The sequence below is a fragment of the Idiotropiscis lumnitzeri genome, chromosome 4 (assembly GCF_059441095.1).
Source record: "Idiotropiscis lumnitzeri isolate Australia: NSW breed Sydney's pygmy pipehorse chromosome 4, RoL_Ilum_1.0, whole genome shotgun sequence".
NCBI classification, from domain to species: domain Eukaryota; kingdom Metazoa; phylum Chordata; class Actinopteri; order Syngnathiformes; family Syngnathidae; genus Idiotropiscis; species Idiotropiscis lumnitzeri.
This window is the reverse complement of record NC_142394.1, coordinates 12,327,133-12,346,471: the sequence shown is the minus strand read 5'-3', so window position 1 is coordinate 12,346,471 and position 19,339 is coordinate 12,327,133. Positions and strand designations below refer to the sequence as shown.

The window sequence follows — 19,339 nt, the reverse complement described above, 5'->3', positions numbered from 1 at the left end:
CCCTTTGACTCCCACCCCAGGATAATGCGTTGCAATCACAAACTCACAAATCTGTTGGGCAAGCTGATATAAGAGAACCCGGAATGCAGCAGCCTAGAATACTGATTTAGGTATTTGTCTTGTTCACAGAACAATGGTTTATCTCCTGCCAAGGACTCTTCCAAACCTCTTGTCCTTGCATCCGGCTCAAAGGCCTTTACAGGGCAACACTCCAAAGATTGCAGATTGGATGGGTCAGAAAATAAAAGAGAAAATGGCAGATAAAAAAGAATGTCACAACTGAAGATAAAGCCAAATACTACAGTCTGAGTAAGGATGTACGAGTTCAACAGACATGCAGGGCGGAACAAGCCATTACAAGTATTTTTTTTTCTCGGCACACTGTTCTCAAGGAGGAGATAACGTCTTATCCACTTGCTATCATGACAGCAGCCAACAACAGATTCCCATTTTGGCGAGTGAGCAATGGAGATTGTTTGACAGTGTGCGCATTCTGTCGCATTTGAATGGTAAAAGGAATGGCTATCGTACAACAGATTGCTGCAGTTGGTCACAGGTGGCGCGCGCAAATGCAACATCAAATGTGTGTTCCCGAAAGCATATGGTCACCTACATAACAATATGTCGACCACATAACATTATAGCTTTTTGAGAATGTAACACAAGATATGAGATGACCAATTGCCATTACAGTTGTCAAAAAGTTAATAGTAACAATTTCATTGTAAAGTCCAGGGGGAAAATAAATTCCAAAATGGCCTCCAGCCTTATTTTCCTTCTATCTGCTATTAATGATTAGATGACTATATTGTATGTGGTAGGGATAGTATGTAATTGACCTGCTGTATTTACCAATGATGTTTAGAGTACAAATTATATCAGCTGTGCCTCCCCCCCCAAAAAAGAAAATATTTAATAATGCTGACCTGCCGTGAAAAATCTTGTGTTAAACACACATGCACACACACACGGCTTAACCTTAAATGAGAGCCTATCCCAAGCGTAGGAGTGCAAGTATATTGGGGTTTCTTTCATGAGTGAGGGTAGAATGGAGTGGCGGATTGGTGCACTGACTATAGTCATGTCAATTCTGCATTCATCTGTGTTGTGAAGAAAGACCTGAGCTGAGATACGCTCTCAAGTTACCAGTCGCTCTTCAGTATGTTCCCACCCTCACTTAAGGTCACGGGCTGTGGGTCATGACCGCAATAAAAAGATCATGGCATCAATAGCCAACATGAGTTTTCACCACAGGGTGGCTGGGCTTGCCCTTAGAGATACGATGTGACGCCCAGTCATACTGGAGGAGCTCAGAGTAGAACCTCTGCTCCTCTGCATTGAGATGAGTTATATGAGGTGAGGTGGTATCTGATTGTGATGCCTCTTGGACACCTCACTAGCAAAGTATTCAGTGCATGTCGCACCACGGGGAGGCCCCAGGAATCAGCCAGGACACACTGCCAACTGACCGGGAAAGCCTCTGGATCTCCCAAAGAGAGATCTGTATAAAGTGGCTGGATAGAGGGGAGGCTGGGCTTCCTTGCTGAAGCTAATGCCTCTGTGACGTAATCATAGATATGCAAAAGATAATGGATGGATGGCTTGTGTGTAAATGTTTGGTCACTTATAGTAAAACCCCAGGGTACCATTCTTCTGCTACATTTACATTGACAACTGAGTGATTCTGATAGCAACACCAAAAGCATTTTATCATTGTATTGAACCAGTCCCAATTTCCCCAGGTGGTTAGGTTGAGTACGCTACAAACCTTGAACAGGATTAGCAGTACATAAAAAGGTATTCATCTTTTGAGTCTTTTTGAAGCGGCTGTTTTGTTGTGATCACATTTACCATTTCTAAAGTCAATTAGAAAGAAAGTTAAGAACAATTGCGAACATTTCATTTACCAACAGGTGATGCAACAGTTTGCAATTCAGTAGCACCAACAAGTCAACTGATTTCATTCATTAGATTTTACAGAGAGATGCATTAATCATCGACTAATTCATCAAGGGACTAGATTTTCCTCCATCAACCTTGCAGCTACTGATTAGTCTCCAAGGGCAACAAGCGATTCATTAGTCAAACTCAGATCAGCAGGCGGTGAATGATACCAGTATCCTTTAGGGTGTATTGACCTGCCGCCAATGTTGTGGTCACACTTGACATTTTAATTTGAATTATATAATTTGACCACACACACGCACCCATTCTCAAACACACCTGAGTACAGAGTGATGTACTGAATCTAGAGCAGTGAGAGAGGATGTGCAAGCATTTATAAAGATAACACTGTTGTAATTCAGGGAAAAGAAAATGGCTTTAATATTTAGTTTGCTCTGAAATGAAAAAGCTTTTTTTTTTTTTTTACTGTATATGCCAAATTTTCCGTCTTAACGTTGCAGCAAGTATGGCAATGTGAAATTTGATATTCAGTTATTTGTTTTTAAGATTTCATTTGAACACATTACATTTAAAAATGGCACGTTGATGTTCAAAACCTTTCAGGCGCAATTAACTGATGAGTGAAAAGTGTCGAAGAGTACAGAATGGTATCAAAGGTGTATGGTGTATAGTAGATGGGTATTCCAACTTGTGATAGAAGATGTTATATATCATCCCTGTCCGGCGGAATCCTCGTACTGTCGAAATTAAGAGGAAATTAAAAAAAAAAAAAAAAAAAAAGCAGCACAAAGTGTCTTCATTCAAAAAAAATCATGCCAAATAAATAAGAAAAAAATCTTCTAAAAATGTAAAATATAGCTGTTTAAATTTGAGGAATCTCACTAAGTACAATATAAGGCAGGAAACATTCTTATTTTAGCCACGGATTGTGAATGAAAAGACCTCAATGTGTAATTTAAGGTATATGACTTCTTTAAACACGGAAAGTGAATTACAATGCCTCATCATTCGAAACATAAGACCTTACCAGGGAGGCTGAGGAGTGTGATCCACCTGTAACGAGAACACACACTCCAGTCTACCAATCCTAAGGTACCGTACCAGGTAATGTTGTGGAGACGTGTCAACCAGGACATCTCCACAACATGCAGAGCCTTTAAGAACTCTTGGTGGATCTCACCCACACCTGGGGCCATGCCGCCGAGGAGCGTTTTCAGGATCTCAGCGACCTGAACCCCAGTGATTAGAGAGTCCACCCAATAGTCCCCGGACTCTGATTCCTCAAAGGAAAGCGTGTCAGTGGAATTGAGGTCTTCGAATAATTCCCCTCAACGTCTCACAGTGTCCCGAGGTGAGGACAGCAGTAGGCATGGTCCGATAACCGGTTTGATTTAATGTCGTTTTAAAAAGTCAACATTTCAATAATCGATCTTTTCTTTTTCGATGGGACTTATAAGCAGCACACATTATGAAGTGTTGCTTGGACAGTAAACGAGCTTCCTCTTTGAAGTTCATTTTCTTCAAATGAAACTGCCAATTACTGGGGCACGGATGGACGGAGGGAGCAGTGTACCAAATATTCCATATTTTGTTTAAAATGAAAATAGGTTGTGTGCAATGAAAGAAAAATGGATTGTGTTCAATGAGAAAACATTTTTATTTACCCAAATACTTTTTAGAAAATGACATTTTTGAGCTGTAATTTCAATATTGTGATAGCACAGTATTTTTTGCTCACGGTTATCATCGTGTCCGAATCTAATATCGGCCCATTCCAGCAGTACCCCATCGCCAAAATACACAGTGGCAATGGTGCACTGTCCTGGTGACCAGCGTCTGGGCAAGGGAAAAATTAATCCATTATTTATAAATCACTTTAAGTCCCTCACCTAGGACCTGTTTGCCATGTATGACCCTGCCAGGGGCAAAAAGCCCCAGACAACGTAGCTCCTAGGATCACTGGGACACTCAAACCACTCCATCACAATAAGGTGGGCCTCATTTTTGTTTAACAAAAACCTCCAATTCGAACAGGGGCGTATAGACTTTTTATATTCACTGTAGATTGTGAACAAGACCCAGTAATTTCCGCTGCTAGACAACAAAACCATGCTGATGCCTTGATTTACTTAGTTATCTTATTTACACACTATTTAGCAACATTTCTGATGAGTTTGGCTCTGTGGAGCACGAGGATGGCAACATTTTCCAAACTGTGTCTTGTATCACAAAGACTTTTACGCTCTCGGCGGCTGTGGGTTGGCAGGGAAAATTGTCCTCCACCAGCTGGGTGAAAATTAACTTCACGAGAAGCAATGCAGACCCTGAAATGCACCAATTGTTCCCAAATTGTCAGATTGATTCCCTTCATTCAGTTTCCACCTAATAGTTCTCCTGTCCATTACTCTCTCCAGATGACTGTTTGCATGAAAGTAACTGCATGGTGGAGTAGTAAGTGTGCCAGTAACAGAGCGGTCATACTAGCAGTGCAGCAAGGGAGCCATTGTAGTGTTGCAGTAGAATGGAAAAATCAAAGAAGATTGAGGAACATTCCTCTCGGCACATTGCTATAGAATTTTGCTTTATCCTCGCTGCAAAAAGCAGCTTTCTACTTCTAACACCGTAAAATAAAATGGTAGCTGTCACATGGACAAATCATCACAGCCACCAAGAAATATTTTCCCCCTTCTAGAACTGTTTTGTTGTGGACCAAACAACATCCATATTTTTGACGTTTCACTGGATATAGCCTCCTCGTAGCTACTGAATGGAGCCTCTCATTCGCAAAAGCAACTCAATGGTAAAAAAGAGATTTTATCAATTTGCATACTTGCATAATATACATTAACTAGATACATTATTAATGTATATTATTTGAATGTACATTAACAAGTTAACGTGACGAAAAAAAGGGATACTTTGCAGTGTTAAAACTGCTAGGAGGATTTTTGTGTAACCTAACTTCACTAACCTCAACTGCAAGTCATTGACCAAAGACGTGTTCGTCATGTCACCCTCAAAGATAAGTAATAAAGTATCGGAATAAATATACTGTAAGCAGCAAACTAACTTGCAGCATTATAGCTATATACTTATCAACATGTGTGTTACATTTGATTAGAAGATGTTTGTTTAGCAGCAACGTCTCGCTATAAATATCAAAACTCACACACCTTTAAGTAGAGGCAACCCCCAGTGAATATATAGCTTTTGTTGTTCCGAGTTGCCAGGTAGAGGAGATGATGGTTACTTGTTTACTTATTTCCTGTCATGGTTTCAGCAAAGGTGCTGAATCCCAAGGTGTGTGTGCCCGCGAGCGCACGGAAAATTATTCACACCTTGTCAGTCAAGCCTTTTGTCTATTATCGGTTGTTCTTCCTTTGGTGAGTTATTTTTTATTTATTTTTATATCAAATTGCATTTTTTTCACAGATAATTTTACTCATGCACTACTGTCAGGAAATACAAACAGTTCGAATAAATGTGATTGGAATGATTTTTAAAAAAAAATGTGGCCCCATTTTAACTACAAATAGGCCTGTCAGGATAACACATTTTTCAGGACGATGTATTTTCCCACAAACTCTCCTGATAAACGATATTATTGCAGTTGTTCTTTTTGTTATTTTTTGTTTTTTTAAATACCACTTACATCGTCATGATGTTGGAATAAAAATATGAGAATTACATCCTTGTGAGGCATTTAAGAACATTTGTGGCTTGAAAGTAGGCAAGATCATTATTTCAGTGTAGTATTCACTTTTTTACATATATATTTTAGTTTACTGGTGACGAACAGTGTCACGATCCTCTACACATCAGATATCGGCTCAATATCAGCCCAATGAAACAGTATTAAATTATATCGGTCGACATCCAAAATCTCAGATATTAGCACTCATATACAAGCGTTTTTTTCCAGACTCCTCCCATTTATCCAGCAGCGTCTGGATCAAGCATGCAGAGCACACGTGTGATCAAAACAACACAAAGATTTTAGCCGTGTGGGAGTCATTTACAGGGCTCGAAGGTGTGCCCAATTTTGTTAATGTGCTTACTGAAAATAATTATTTACGGCACCAGCCGAAGTCTACTGGACTCTAAAAAAACATTTATTATAAATCTTGAAGCTTGGGGTAACAAAAAAACCCAAAACAAAACAAAGCAAAAACACACTGATTACATTCACTTGATTGAGAGCAGTAGCTGAGGTTGGGCATGATGGTCGTGGCTCTTTTAGCGGCGGGGGTAATCTTAACAAAAGTGGGGCTGCGGAGTCGGGCTAATTTTCTCAGCTAAAATTTAGCTATGAGAGCCTCCGCTGTCTAACCTTTATACCTCTAATATAAAAACTTAAAAACAATCATATTGCAGGATTCTGATTCTCATACTGGCAATGTACAGTTCATAATCAAATCCAAATTAAGATGACGCTGGACAGGATGTTGGAGCCTAGCCGAGAGTCATTGGTAAAAATGGTTTTGAACTAACAATTACATCTTATGTCAATGTGTCAAAAATAGTATCATTCAAATCTAATTCTGCATCAAAGCAGATTAAATGTATTATTTTGTTATCACATGCCCATGGTGCGAAGCGTCTCGGAAGTCTTGGGATGTGATTAAGTTCTAGGTCCCAGGTTAAGAATAAAATTACGTTTGTTTTTGTATTTTGTTTCTCTGAGAATCCTCTGTGATTTAATAATATTCTTATTTGTAACTTTATTTGAAAGAAGCTGGCCCTGGTAAATATGCACACATTTTTCCCTTGTTGAATTGAATATGCATAGCAACCGGGTGTTGTTATGCTGCTCAAAGCGGTGCAATACAATCAGTCCTGTCATGTGTGGGTGTGTCACAGCGAATGAGCAAGTGTGTGAAATAAGTGAGTTTAGTCAAGAGTTACTCGAGGTCTAAGAGCATTACACACTTCAGTGTGATTGATATAGCAAACTTGACTGCGTGAGCCTGTAAGCGCCACATAACTGAATCAGCTTTTGGTGCAGGCACGCACAAGCACATGCACACAGACTTTAAGCCACAATTTTTTTAATTACATAATGTAAACTCCCCTAGAGTGGCCTGACATTTGATGCTACATAAACATTAGGTAATGATCAAAAAGTCACAATTAAGCTCCGAGAGGTTTTATGGAAGTGAGGAATAATAGGGCTATGCATGCAGATGTACAGAATGGTCAATATCACCGAAGTCATCACAAATCAACAACAGTTAACATGCGTTTGTTGACTAACAAAGACTTGCTTTTGTTTAAAACCAAACCAAACAAACCATTTCATTTTTTTGACAACGTATACTTAGGTGAAAGAATATATGACAAGAAATGCTGATTGAATAAAAGTTTAGTAGGGTCAATTGGTAAAGCCCAGATTTCAGAGTAAACATGGTGAAACTTCATTTAGTTGTTCTGTGGCATGTAAATGGAATAGGATGAAGAAGTGAAGTCCACCAAGAGTGTAAAAGCTTTTAAATCCAAGTTAAAAACTTGTCCGCCATACCTTTAAGATCTTCTAATTATCTCTAATATTTTATTTTGTTTCAGTAATTTTAGAAATCATTTTTTTAATTCATTTACTTTCCTTTTAAAGTGTGTTTAACATTTTCTGTTAACATGATTTAATGTAAGTAAATACCATTTTTAAATATAAGTAAATAAGTATATTTACAAGATATAGTTTGGCAGATTTCAGTTATGTATTCAGCAGCTTTCAGCTTATATGAAGGCCTCACCTTGATCCAGAGACCTGGCGGGAGCCCAGCCTTTGAAGTAGTCATCCTGAATGGAAACACAACATGAGAAATTGTGTTAGAACACAGTGTTGAACGTGTCATTAGAATTTTGTAAAGCAGCAAACAGCAGACTTCAGAATTCTAGATCCAAATGTATCCCAACAAATGGGCTTGATTGGGGTACACGCATGAAAAAAATAATGCCTGGGAATGTCAACACAACTAAGATTGAAAAACAATGAAAACTAAACCCAACATTCAATTCTCACAACAAAGTACCTGGGTGGGTAAAATATTGATTCATCAATGCATTGTGATACTTCCCCTTGCAATTCCGTGTTGACTCAGCAACTCCCCCCCACCACCACAATTCCAGATCAATTCAGTAAATCCTCTGAATCAATTCAGATCCTGGCCAGTGGCGGATGCTTTGAATGTGATTCACATTGTACAGACAGAAGCCGCGTTTGACCAAACAGCAATTTGGCGACAAAAGCAAACAGTAGCAGACTGAAGCAAACCTCTTTCTATTTTACACCTACTTTAGGATTTAGTCCGAACTCTGTTATCTTTCACAGAAGACAACCGAGTCTCTGGTTGTGTTCATATGCAAGGACGTTCAATCTTATAGTGTCGTGGAAAAGACGGTGGTACAGGCACTCAAACCACGATGCGCAATACCAACACGAAAACACATGTCACAGTCCACATGTGCACAGAGTTGAAGACAGCAGTTTTAGAGTTGTTGAAATCGGTCAACAGAGTGAGTGACACTTACGTGTGACAATTGGATTTTCTCAGCAAATGACCCATACGTAGGCCGTGGATTGGTTCATACATGTGCTTAACTTTTGCGGATCACCAACAAGGATGGGTGGTGGCCGCATATTGTGCAAGAGCGGGCTTCGTACGTGCTCGACTGCTCGTACTCATTTTACTAGTATAAGGGCGTCATGATCTCTTTTGGTTTAGTTTCAGGTTGTCCTTATGTTTCAATGTGTGGCTCGTTAGTTGATTGTGTACAACTGTGCTTGTCATCCCGGTCCCAAGTGTTACCCAATCAGCTCCCTTCAACCCTTTGCGTCTTGTCCAGGTGTTCCTCCTGGTCTTGTCAATTTGTTTGTATTTAGTTCCCCGTTTCTTCTCAGTTCCCCAAATACTGGGAAGCACGATTGCGGGGTGGACTTGATTTGAGTCGAAATAAAAAGGAAAACAATACTTGGATCATATGAAAGGTACTAAAGTAGAACATATTAAGAAACAAAACGCAAAACAAAAACCAGGAAAACAGGTCTTGAAGAAAATTTGCCCTGACTTGAGGAAATACAAAAGCAACAAGACGTGGCTCGGATGAAGGACAGAAGACAATGGACCAAATAAAAGTATAACAGACTCAGGCTCCCTTCATCTCGACCTTCCTCACCCACTCCACAAAAGCCACCAGTGCAACCTCCAATTTTTTAGGCGCACCGTAGAAAAAAAAGGTTGCCTGGACACCCAAGCCCTGACATTAATCATGGACTTACAAATAGATGTAAGGCAGCCTGACGGACATTTTATGTTCCAAGTTTCTTCCATTGCAAATTTGAATCTGGTGGCCTGGGGTCACCTGCAGTTGCAGCTTCTGAAGAAGCATAGTCCAGGTACATGGTCAGCGTCTCCTGTCTTTTCGCGTCTTTTACCACATTTTTCTCTCGTCACACGTGGGCGTTTGGCAGAAAGGCAATGCATTTGATTTTGACCGTCTTTTATAACCAGACACACTATGAGAAAAGAGCAGGGGTTGTTTGGGCAGGCAGACTCGTGCAACCGCATCCTCCCACTGTTTTCTTAACTTCCTTTCCTGCAGAAAGCTTTGGAGGCTTACCTTGCTTTTTTTATTCCCTTTTTATTGATAATTTCAACAAAAAGCCGCACAGTGTGGCATTTTAAATCCTTGCTATGAGAGCAGCAGTTCACATTTGTTTTTCTTTGCTCGGCAGAACCATTCTACATCACTACCCGTTGTGACAATGGCCGCGTATATGCAAAAACATGTATTAAACTGCAAATTATTCATGAAAACTTGATCTTATAGTTACAGACTTGTGAAATGCGAGAATGGAAGCACTTTAAAAGGATGAGGATGGACGACAACGCAGGATGATTATTTTATCAATAAGGATGGAGGGACGATGACGGAAGGGTGCCCAGGTCACAGACAGAGGGTGTACCAGCAAAACAGGGTAAAGTTCCCATCTCTGTTGTTTTGTTGTTAGCCAATAGCCGTTGGCCCGCAGTTAGCTTTATGATCATGAATTTTCTTTGTTTTGTTATTATCCATTAGCAGCTGGCCCGCGGCTAACAGCCTTTAACTTACTGACGTGACCCAAATGTGTTCTCTTCTGCAGATGCAGACTGTTGGAGAGAGGTTGTCCTGCATCTAAATAAAAACAAAGCCTATTCCTCCCATGTTTTCTATGTGTTATGATGCATTTTATGAGGTATTCTTTCATTTGGGTTAATATTTGGCATTTTTTTGCTCTAAGTGATAAAGCGATGACCATATTTTCCGGGCTATAGATATAGATTTTACTTTTTTTCTTCGGTTGACTGGTCCAGCGACTTAAACACTGGAGTGACTTATACATTTAAAAAAAAAACAAAAAAAAACGTAACTTCACAGAGAGCCACAAGAGGGCACTCTAGTTCAATGCACCAAGCTCTCCTACTCTTTAAAAAAAAAAAAATAAATAAATAAATTAAAAAAAAAAAAAAAAAAAAAAAAAAATATATATATATATATATATATATATATATATATATATATATATATATATATATATATATATATAAAGAAATTCAAATAAATATATGTTTCAAATTAAAGAAGCTGAGGACTTTGTTTTTTTATATTAGAAAAAAAGCTGAAATAATAAACTACCATTCATGCAATGATGTGATTGATTATTCGGCCATATTGCAGCATATGATGGGCAGAGTGCAAACAGTTTTTTTTATGCTCTTTTGTCTGCATAAACTTATATTTTCGCTGGAAGCAGTCTGAAGTTGTTTCAGACAGCTTTACAATGCAGCCCATACACGCTCACATGATGGTGTCTGCATCTAAAGTAGACACTGAAGCAAAGTTGGGTCAAGCCCATGTTGGTGACACAAAGTGCATCAGACAGAGAAAGAAACTTGCCAGATTTTGAAAGTAGGAACTCTACCTTCATCTCCATATATGGTGAAGAGTTATAAAAAAGGATGATAAAATTAAACAAAGGTGGAAATGAGATGAAACCTACCTTGAGTCCCTCTACTTCAATGTTAGCCTCATTTCTTTTTTCTTTGGTTTATATCCACTCACAATTACAGAATAATTATTCATACTGAGTGAATAGAATGTCAGAAAAAATCAAATAAAAAAAAATAATACAGTATTATCAGTGTTTCATTGCAAATTTTTTTTCAGAACTGTTTCTTTTGGGTTTGAATGAACCACAAAATGACTTCTGACTGCATCATCTATGCACTGTAACACTTTTTCTCAAAGTTACCATAAAGTCGGCAAACATTTTTTTCAGAGTATTGTTGCTCAGGATTAGAGAGTTTTCCAGTGGCAGTAGCCATGGGGGAACGCTGGAATCATTTAAATCATTTTTAGTGCCAGCCAGTTAGGGGCTTTATTTTAATAGGTTGCTACTTGCAGAGGTACACACTGACAAGGGAAAGATTAAAGTCTGTGAAAATGCAATAAAATAATTGTTGAAATGTGTTGGAAAAGTTGAAAACCTCTTAATTGTAAAGTCCACAGATTTTATAGCATGGCAGTCGAGCAATGTTTTTACGCCTCTGAGAAAGTATTACCTCTCCGCTCCATAAATTCACCACCTTTTGGGATGAAAGAAACCAAATGAGCCGGGCTTCAGCACTCTTTCAAATGTTGTCTGACCTCGCTAGCGCACTTAATGAGTAAATCTCATCACGTCCCAAAAAGTTATGATCCAAACCGCTAAAGTCAGGCGTAGCGAAATAAATGTTTCCTCCATTAAGAACTAATTTGAGAATTCACATTAGACAAATATGTCTGGTCGACAGTTGATGGTCTTTCATAAAAATTTTAAATGTTGATGGACATTATAACTGACGATGAACTATTTCACCAATTGCTGAAGTGAATCTGTTTTACACTCAAATAACAACATCAGTCCAGCTGTACAACAATAGCAATGCCTAATAGTAAGAGCTGGAATAACACTGTGGGGTCTGTTGAGTTTCAACATATGAATTATGATATTACAAACATAATGGATCAACTTACCTCTGCCTCCTTTAAATGATTGCAGAGGAATAGATGGGAGAGAGAAAAGAAAAAAAAGAGAGTTAAGTGATAATAGCAGAGGTCTATTGGATATTGTATTCATTCTGGGTATTGAATTGGACGAGAGACTCATTTAACATCTAACAGAAGGTGTTGGAATAGCAAGAGGATTCAGACTTAGACACACTTTCCCTTACAGCCTTATTTTCTGTGGCATGCAATTTGAACTGCAATCGTAGCGGCTTAGAGCGGGGGGCGGCACATAGACAAAGAAAGAGGAGAGAAAGACGGCAAGTGCGACAGAGACATGGCTTATTCGATGCTGATGGTTTTATCCATGTAGATGTGAGTCAGCGGTTCGATGATTCTGTTAGAATGCAAGTGTCATGCCTACAGTCATTGAGGTTTTCTTCATCTTACTCTTGGGACCTATGATGACAACTGTACGCCCCAGTTCAAATTTATCATCTTGCCAAAACTGGTAGTGAAAATTGTTATTTTTCATGGATCTCATATGTGTATGTGAACTTGCTAGATATCCAAAGGGCCACTGGACTTAGACCTAGGAAAGACGAGACACTCTTGCGTTTGTTGCTTTTCCACCGTAATCAGTTAATAAGTTATAAATTTTCCAATTTCCTTAGCTGATAATTTAACGTTTAGTATTCAAAATATAACTATTGTGTTACATCTGAATAATAATACAAGTAGGAATATTTAACATTGTTTAATGAAATTTTGTTGACAGGCATTTAGTTCAATGAGGTTTGTCCCAATGCGTTTTCCATGCACCTGACGCATGCACAATACACACTAACAAGGGAAGCGGCCGCTATTACTGAACCAAATGAATGATCTGGAATGTTCCGGAGATTTTCATCGATTTTGTCAGACAGGCACACATGGAGATGCACACATAAAGCACTTCCTTTTTTTTTCTGCCTAGCTATTTCGCAGAAAGCCATGGAGCCTGACAGACTGAGAATTGGGAGGAGGAAATCGGAGTACCCGGAGGAAACCCACACAGGCACGGGGAACATACAAACTCCACATAGGAAGGCCGGAGCCGGAATCGAACTTAAATCTAACAATGCCAGGTAAATTCAATGTGATGACATTTAATAAATTCAACATAATGTTGAAAAGATTCAACACTGAGTAAATTCAACCCAACTATATGATGTAGTCGTAAATTACAAACTGCTGAACTGTACTTAATTGAATCTAATGTTCTATTTGTTAGTGTTAGTTTCAGAGACTATTTGAATACAGTGGCAAAAACACATACTGTCAATTTTGGCAATCGATAACACTGTGATCATAGCACCACACAGCCACAAAAGTCAATCAGAAATACACCCAACAATGTATGAACAAAATCCCTAATGTCTGTCTTCTGCTCTCTTTTCCACAACTGAACACATAAATCTGAAACTATTACCTGATAATGTGGATTAGAGTGTTCTGTTATTATTATATATATATTATTATTATTATCATCAGATAATTAAATTTGTGAGGTCATCTCATCATGAGGAAAACTAGTCCCGATGTTGTTTTCCCCTTCCACTACTGTTTCAGGCAACATCTCTACAGCAGAAGTTGCAGGTTCTCTTCAAATATTCCATCTCAAGGATGGCCTTTTCTTTTCCATGACCCCTATTAATATTTCAATGTGCCCATCTAAAAAACATTAAATGTCCATCTTCACTCACCGTAACGCAACCTCAATGTCAACCCTTGAAAGTGAATACAAGGGGATAACTAATCTTTGATGGAGGTCTTGCTGGAATTTGAAAGTGAAGCTCTCAATGAAGGAGCTCATTTGGACAAATGGTCATTTTAAGTTTCAATTCATTTGTAGGATTATTTTGGTAAATACTTAATTGGGACAATTTATGCATCTCTGTGTTCCATTTAAAAATCTATTTAAAATGCAAAGCAAAGCGTCTACTGTGTGAATTAGGACACCATTGTAAAACTCTAAATGGTTGATTTTATTTAGCAGTGCCTACACTTTAATTATTACTAATTGCCTGCATTGTTAAATGCAAGCCCTTCCGCAACACAGAGTGCAGTTCCTTTAGATGCTGAAGACTAACCTATGAGAAATCATGTGAGCAACTTTTGAAATATGCATTGTAAAGCGAAACTGACAAAATCTGACTTATAGTCAGAAGTCAAGATTTATCAAACATGTGCATGCCTAAACTATAGAACAGCAAGCAAAGCTGAAATATTCAGTTTAAATGGTAAGGGAGCATGGTTGGATGTAAGTAAGAAACTATACAATTACTGTATTATAGGGTTTATAAATCATATTTTATTTCATAGTTTGGCTGGTCCTATGATTTATACTTGGGGACGACTTCTAAATCAGCATCAGGCTGAAAACTCCGATGTCACAATTTGATAAATATATCTGCGCAGATGTACAAAAATACCAAAAGGAAGAAAACTCCCATTTGCACAGTAAGACCGTGTACTTGCGTAAGTACATTTAAAATCTTAAAAAAAATGTTTTTATCTTTGACAGACCCTACAAAAATCATGCATTTAACAGCTTTGGTCGTATTTTGTGTGGGGTGCTCCAATGATCTAAACACAGTTCCACACGCACAAACATTTCCTTCGACCATTGGTCAAGAATTTAGTCCTCAGAGGGAGAGATCACGCATCTTCACGCATGACATCACTAACACAAAGATGACCAGGCTCTTCCGGGTATGCACCGATGGTCGCCGAGTAGTTCCAAAGAGGACCGTAGATGGGAGCTCTGTAAGGTGGCAAAGAAATACTTGCTTTGGAAAATACTTCTTGATCTCTGGGGAACCTACGTTTATTATTATTGCGCCATCTTTGTTGCTTGTGGCTACATGGAAGATGACCCGGAAATACATAAAGGCTCATTAAAAAAATATATATATCGCCTCGCAAAAACCTTTTGCATTAGAACATAATCATTGCCAGGAAAAGCACCTTAAGGTCTCCGTACCCACCACATAAAGAGGGCCGGGATAGCCTCCAGCACTCTCGCTACCCGATGGAGTGAGGATAAGCAGTTCAGAAGATGGATGGATGAACATTGGGTAGGATATTACTTTTTTTTATTTACCAGTGCTTCCTCATTTGTCAGTCAGAGAGCTGCTTTGATTCGCAACATTTCTTCATGTCACAGTGTCCCGAGTCAAAAAGCTCAGGAGAACTCAACTTCCCCCACACACACACAAAGATTTTTGCACGTTTACGAGATAAGATTGTCAACCCCATCGGGATTTGGACCCTATTATCGGAACAAATCCACTCCTAAAGCACCTGACATATAAGGATAAACTTGTATTGACAATCTTATGAGACATAAAATTGTTGAGCGTTTGAGAAGTCCTTGGTAGAGAAGGGCCAAAAACTGGCCAATTGTCTTTGTGTGTGTTCCCGGCCTTAGACAGGCGCTGGGAACAAAAAGAGGACCCATAGCCTTCATTCATTGAAGGTGATTGATTAGTTTAGCAAAAACACAGCCCTCACCTAAGAGGATCTCTTCTGTAACTATTTTATTTTTTTTAATTTAACCAAGTAAGTCCCATTGACATTCAAGCGAGACCTGCCCAAGACAGGACCAGCAAAAACACCTCTACTTCCTCTGAAAAATGAGAGCAAGATTCCTACCTCCCATCACATGCTCTACCAGGACATGACTGCGTGATACGAATGCTACGCACCCTCTTGCCGAAAGACTCTGCAACGCATAGTGATGCAGCCAACAAGATCGCTGGTGCCCTCCTTCACGGACATTTTCAACATCCGCAGAGCTATCAGCTTATCTGGTGATACCACCCACCCCTCACCCTCCCACTTCAAGCACCTCTACAGGAAGAAGCTACTAAGCCTCTAGGCCCATTCTACAACAAACAGCTTCATAAATCAGGCTGTCAGGATGCTAAACTCTGTCCCTCACCTCCCCGCTCTTCCAACTACCACAGGACTGAAACCCGTCCACTTGCACAAAAAAAGATTACATCTGTATATTCATAATCGCTTTGCACAAAGTTAAAATAAAAAACAAAAGCATCTGCTGCTGTTGGGCATGGTTGCAATACATACATTGCTTAAGCTGATGTACAAAAATTGTATTTCAAATTTATGTATGCTCTGTATATTTAGTGGACTGACAATAAAAACCCTTGAATCATTCATTTCATCCTAAAAGTAAGATATAATACGAAATCCCACGTAATAAAAAGAAAACACTGTGTAAGGATTGTTTTTAAGCATGGTAGGATATAGGGTATGCTCTTCAAATCATGTCACGTGCAACAGCTCTTTACAAGCTGAATAAAAGTCGGTGTTAGAGGTGACACGACTCAAAACGGTTTATAAGATCATGCTACACATAATCATTTTTCACAAGGAGTTTTTAATGTGGAAACTCATTAATCGTCACATTCTTATCATTATCGCTGGCGCTCATAGAATGACGTTTTGTGGGGTATTTGTCAAGTTTTTAGCAAAGATTAGAGTCTGAGTCCTGCCCTTCAATTATTCAGTTTATCTAGAAGCAACTTTCACAAGTTTGAAAGTGTTCGAGGTGCAAGCATTCTCATGGATATATTATTATCATGTTCCGGTAGTCTTTTGTAAACTTCCTTTATGCAGTCCATATAATAATACAATAAAAAAACCCATAACAAAAACAACAACAACTCCTTTAAAGTAGTCGGCTTGTCGTCACAATCCGGTAAAATTCTGATCAAATTGCTTTCAGAAATGGGCATCTTGCAAAAGAGCTCACACATAATGAATGAGGAGACACTGTAAAGACTCAAATATTCGTATATGAGCAATAAAAAGTACATTTTCTATGTCTATTTTAGTGAATTCAGAGGAGGGAGCAAACAGTTTTTTTTCAAATCACCCAAAACTAAAGAGCGTTGATTTCAATACAAAGTTATCATAACTTGAAACGGCATACATGCATAATGGAATGAATTAAATCACGCTGCCAATTTCACAGAGATAGAATTAAAACTAGGACTTGACAATATATCATTATCATATTGATATCTAGATTTGGACATTCAAGACATTCATTTGAGATAAATAAGACCATATCAGTCATACGGACTTCCACGCTCATGCAACTTGTACAGCTGAGGCGAGCCAACAACACAAATTATTGTATACATCACAACAGCCGCGCTGGTCATGCACCGAGGTCTGATTCCCGGATGCCAGCTCACTGAGAAAGAGTGTAAAAAACACAAAGGTGGCTTATTGCCAGAGGCAGAAGCAGTACCATGATGCTGGCTGCTCTCAAAATTCGGAGGTCAATCTATAATTGCTGTCAGAATTATCAATTTAAAAAAAAAACTACTGCATGTCAAGAGATTAACTTGACAGACTAAGGACCTGTTGCCTGCTACCCTTGCTTGAAGGGAAAAAAAATGTGTTTTAGCTAGTGGAGTGTGACGAGTGTCCTTGATTTTCATCTCTGCGAGGTGAGCTTTTTCAGCAAGTATGTAGCCTTTAAGACAGAAGATGATAAATGGACTCTACTGCTCCTGGTGCCACCGTTAACAGTCCCAGTTCTAGCAATGCGTCTATGACCTCCAGTTTGTGTGAAAAATATAGCCATACCGGTCTCTCACTGCTAGTGAAAAATAAAATCTGTTTGCAGCTTTCTTTTCACTAGCTCTTCTAGTTTCCAGCAGGTGATGAACCTAAACATTGTGTAAATTAATGGGAAGTGAATAAATCGTTAAAACAAACTGGTAGATAATTCACATAGAGAAGCAAATTGGCCGTTAAAAATTAACAAACTAATCAAAATCTTCAGATGCAAGTCAGAACTTGCTGCATTGTCGAATGTATTGTCACCGAAGGATGTTTGGGTACCAACACATCTCATAAATCAGGCCAAGCAGCAAGCTAGCAAAAAAAAAAACTCTACAATGAGACCAAACAGGATAACTTTTGGCCATAACATGCCCCAAAAAAACAACGCTAAGATGTCAATAGCTTGCAATGTAATTTTCAGATGAACGCGAATTTTGAGGATGCAGGACGAGTTTTTAAAAAGGACGGACTAAGCAAGGACAAAAGTGGGTTTTTGTCCATGACTGTAATTGTCCCTAACCGGGTCAAGTATTGTGAGTATAGAATTCAAATATTTGCACTTAGAGCAGAATGGAGTCTTATAATTCTGTGGCATGTACTGGCCCTTTAACTGAGAGTTCAACTGAGAGAGAGACAGAGAGACTTGAAGTGAGCAAAACATGCAGTTGAAGAAGCAATTGAGAGGCAAAATTAGCATCTCAACTTGCGTTTAATTTGAGCAAAGGGATGAAGTGCGATAAATACGGCCTTCTTTACAGTGCGACCCCAGTTCGATCTCATCTGTGAAACCGCCTCATGTGACTGTGTCCGGCATCATTTTGGGAAAAAAAAGCATATTCCGGTTTTCACATTATCTATAATATCCCATTTAATAATGTGGAAACCCGCGGCTATTAGCCTGAAGCAGCTGATGTATGTACAAATCCGTTTTTATAGCTAAATTTTGTGATGTGACTTTTAATAAGGTGTGTTTTGTAGTCCGGAAATTATGGTAAGTGGGTGTGAAGAGGAAATTAAACAGGAAATGAACTTTAAATAATGACCATGAATTATGATACAGAAAAGAGCTTGAATAAAGGAACAAAAATGTGTTTAAATTTTGTTCAGAATTAAGGAAGTTATGACATTTTAAAGACTTCAAAAAGTGAGCAAAAATTACCCCTGGTTTCCTTCTGAGAGGAGCGCAAACTGTCCTCATGACAGGATCACACGAAAATATCATCACATGGAATATGGAGTCATGGCAGAACCGGGTCCATTGTCACATACCTACAGTAAAAAAAAGCCCTGCTCGTTGACATATTCATGCGACATTCAATTATATTCTAGGAAGGGAGACGAAATACAAAAATATGGTAGCTAAGAATTAGCTAGCAGTTGGTACAACGCAAGCTAATGGATTCAAAATTGGTCCAAAAGAACACCCTGAGTTCTGCGGTTGGCAAATATATCTGGTTTGGCACCCAGAAGTGATAGCTCGATGTACTGCCTCCTTTTTTCAATGTCATGACGAATAAACACCACCACACACATACAAACAATGATGAAAAATGACCCAAAAACATTGACAATTGACACAAAGTCTCAGAAGTCAAACCGGTTCAAAACACTGCTGCTCAGTATTACCAGAAAGGGCAGAACCTTTTTACCGGACATATGTAGCACCACTCTGAGCATGTAATATGTAATAAAATGCAATATCAAAATCAGAGGGTATGATATGTGCTTTCATCAGTTAAAGTATGACACGTTGGAATAAATTTGGTCA

The 19,339-nt window shown here is 38.8% G+C and overlaps 1 protein-coding gene across 3 annotated transcripts in view; it reads right to left on the bottom strand.

The window, feature by feature from the left end:
• Positions 1–19,339, bottom strand: part of spock1 (SPARC (osteonectin), cwcv and kazal like domains proteoglycan 1) — an 85,823-nt gene that overhangs the window by 37,606 nt on the left and 28,878 nt on the right. For all 3 annotated transcript variants that reach the window (XM_088294454.1, XM_088294456.1, XM_088294455.1), the window contains exon 3: positions 7,656–7,701. In XM_088294454.1, the coding sequence (XP_088150580.1) occupies positions 7,656–7,701 (46 nt within the window). The remainder of the gene's footprint in view (positions 1–7,655; positions 7,702–19,339) is intronic.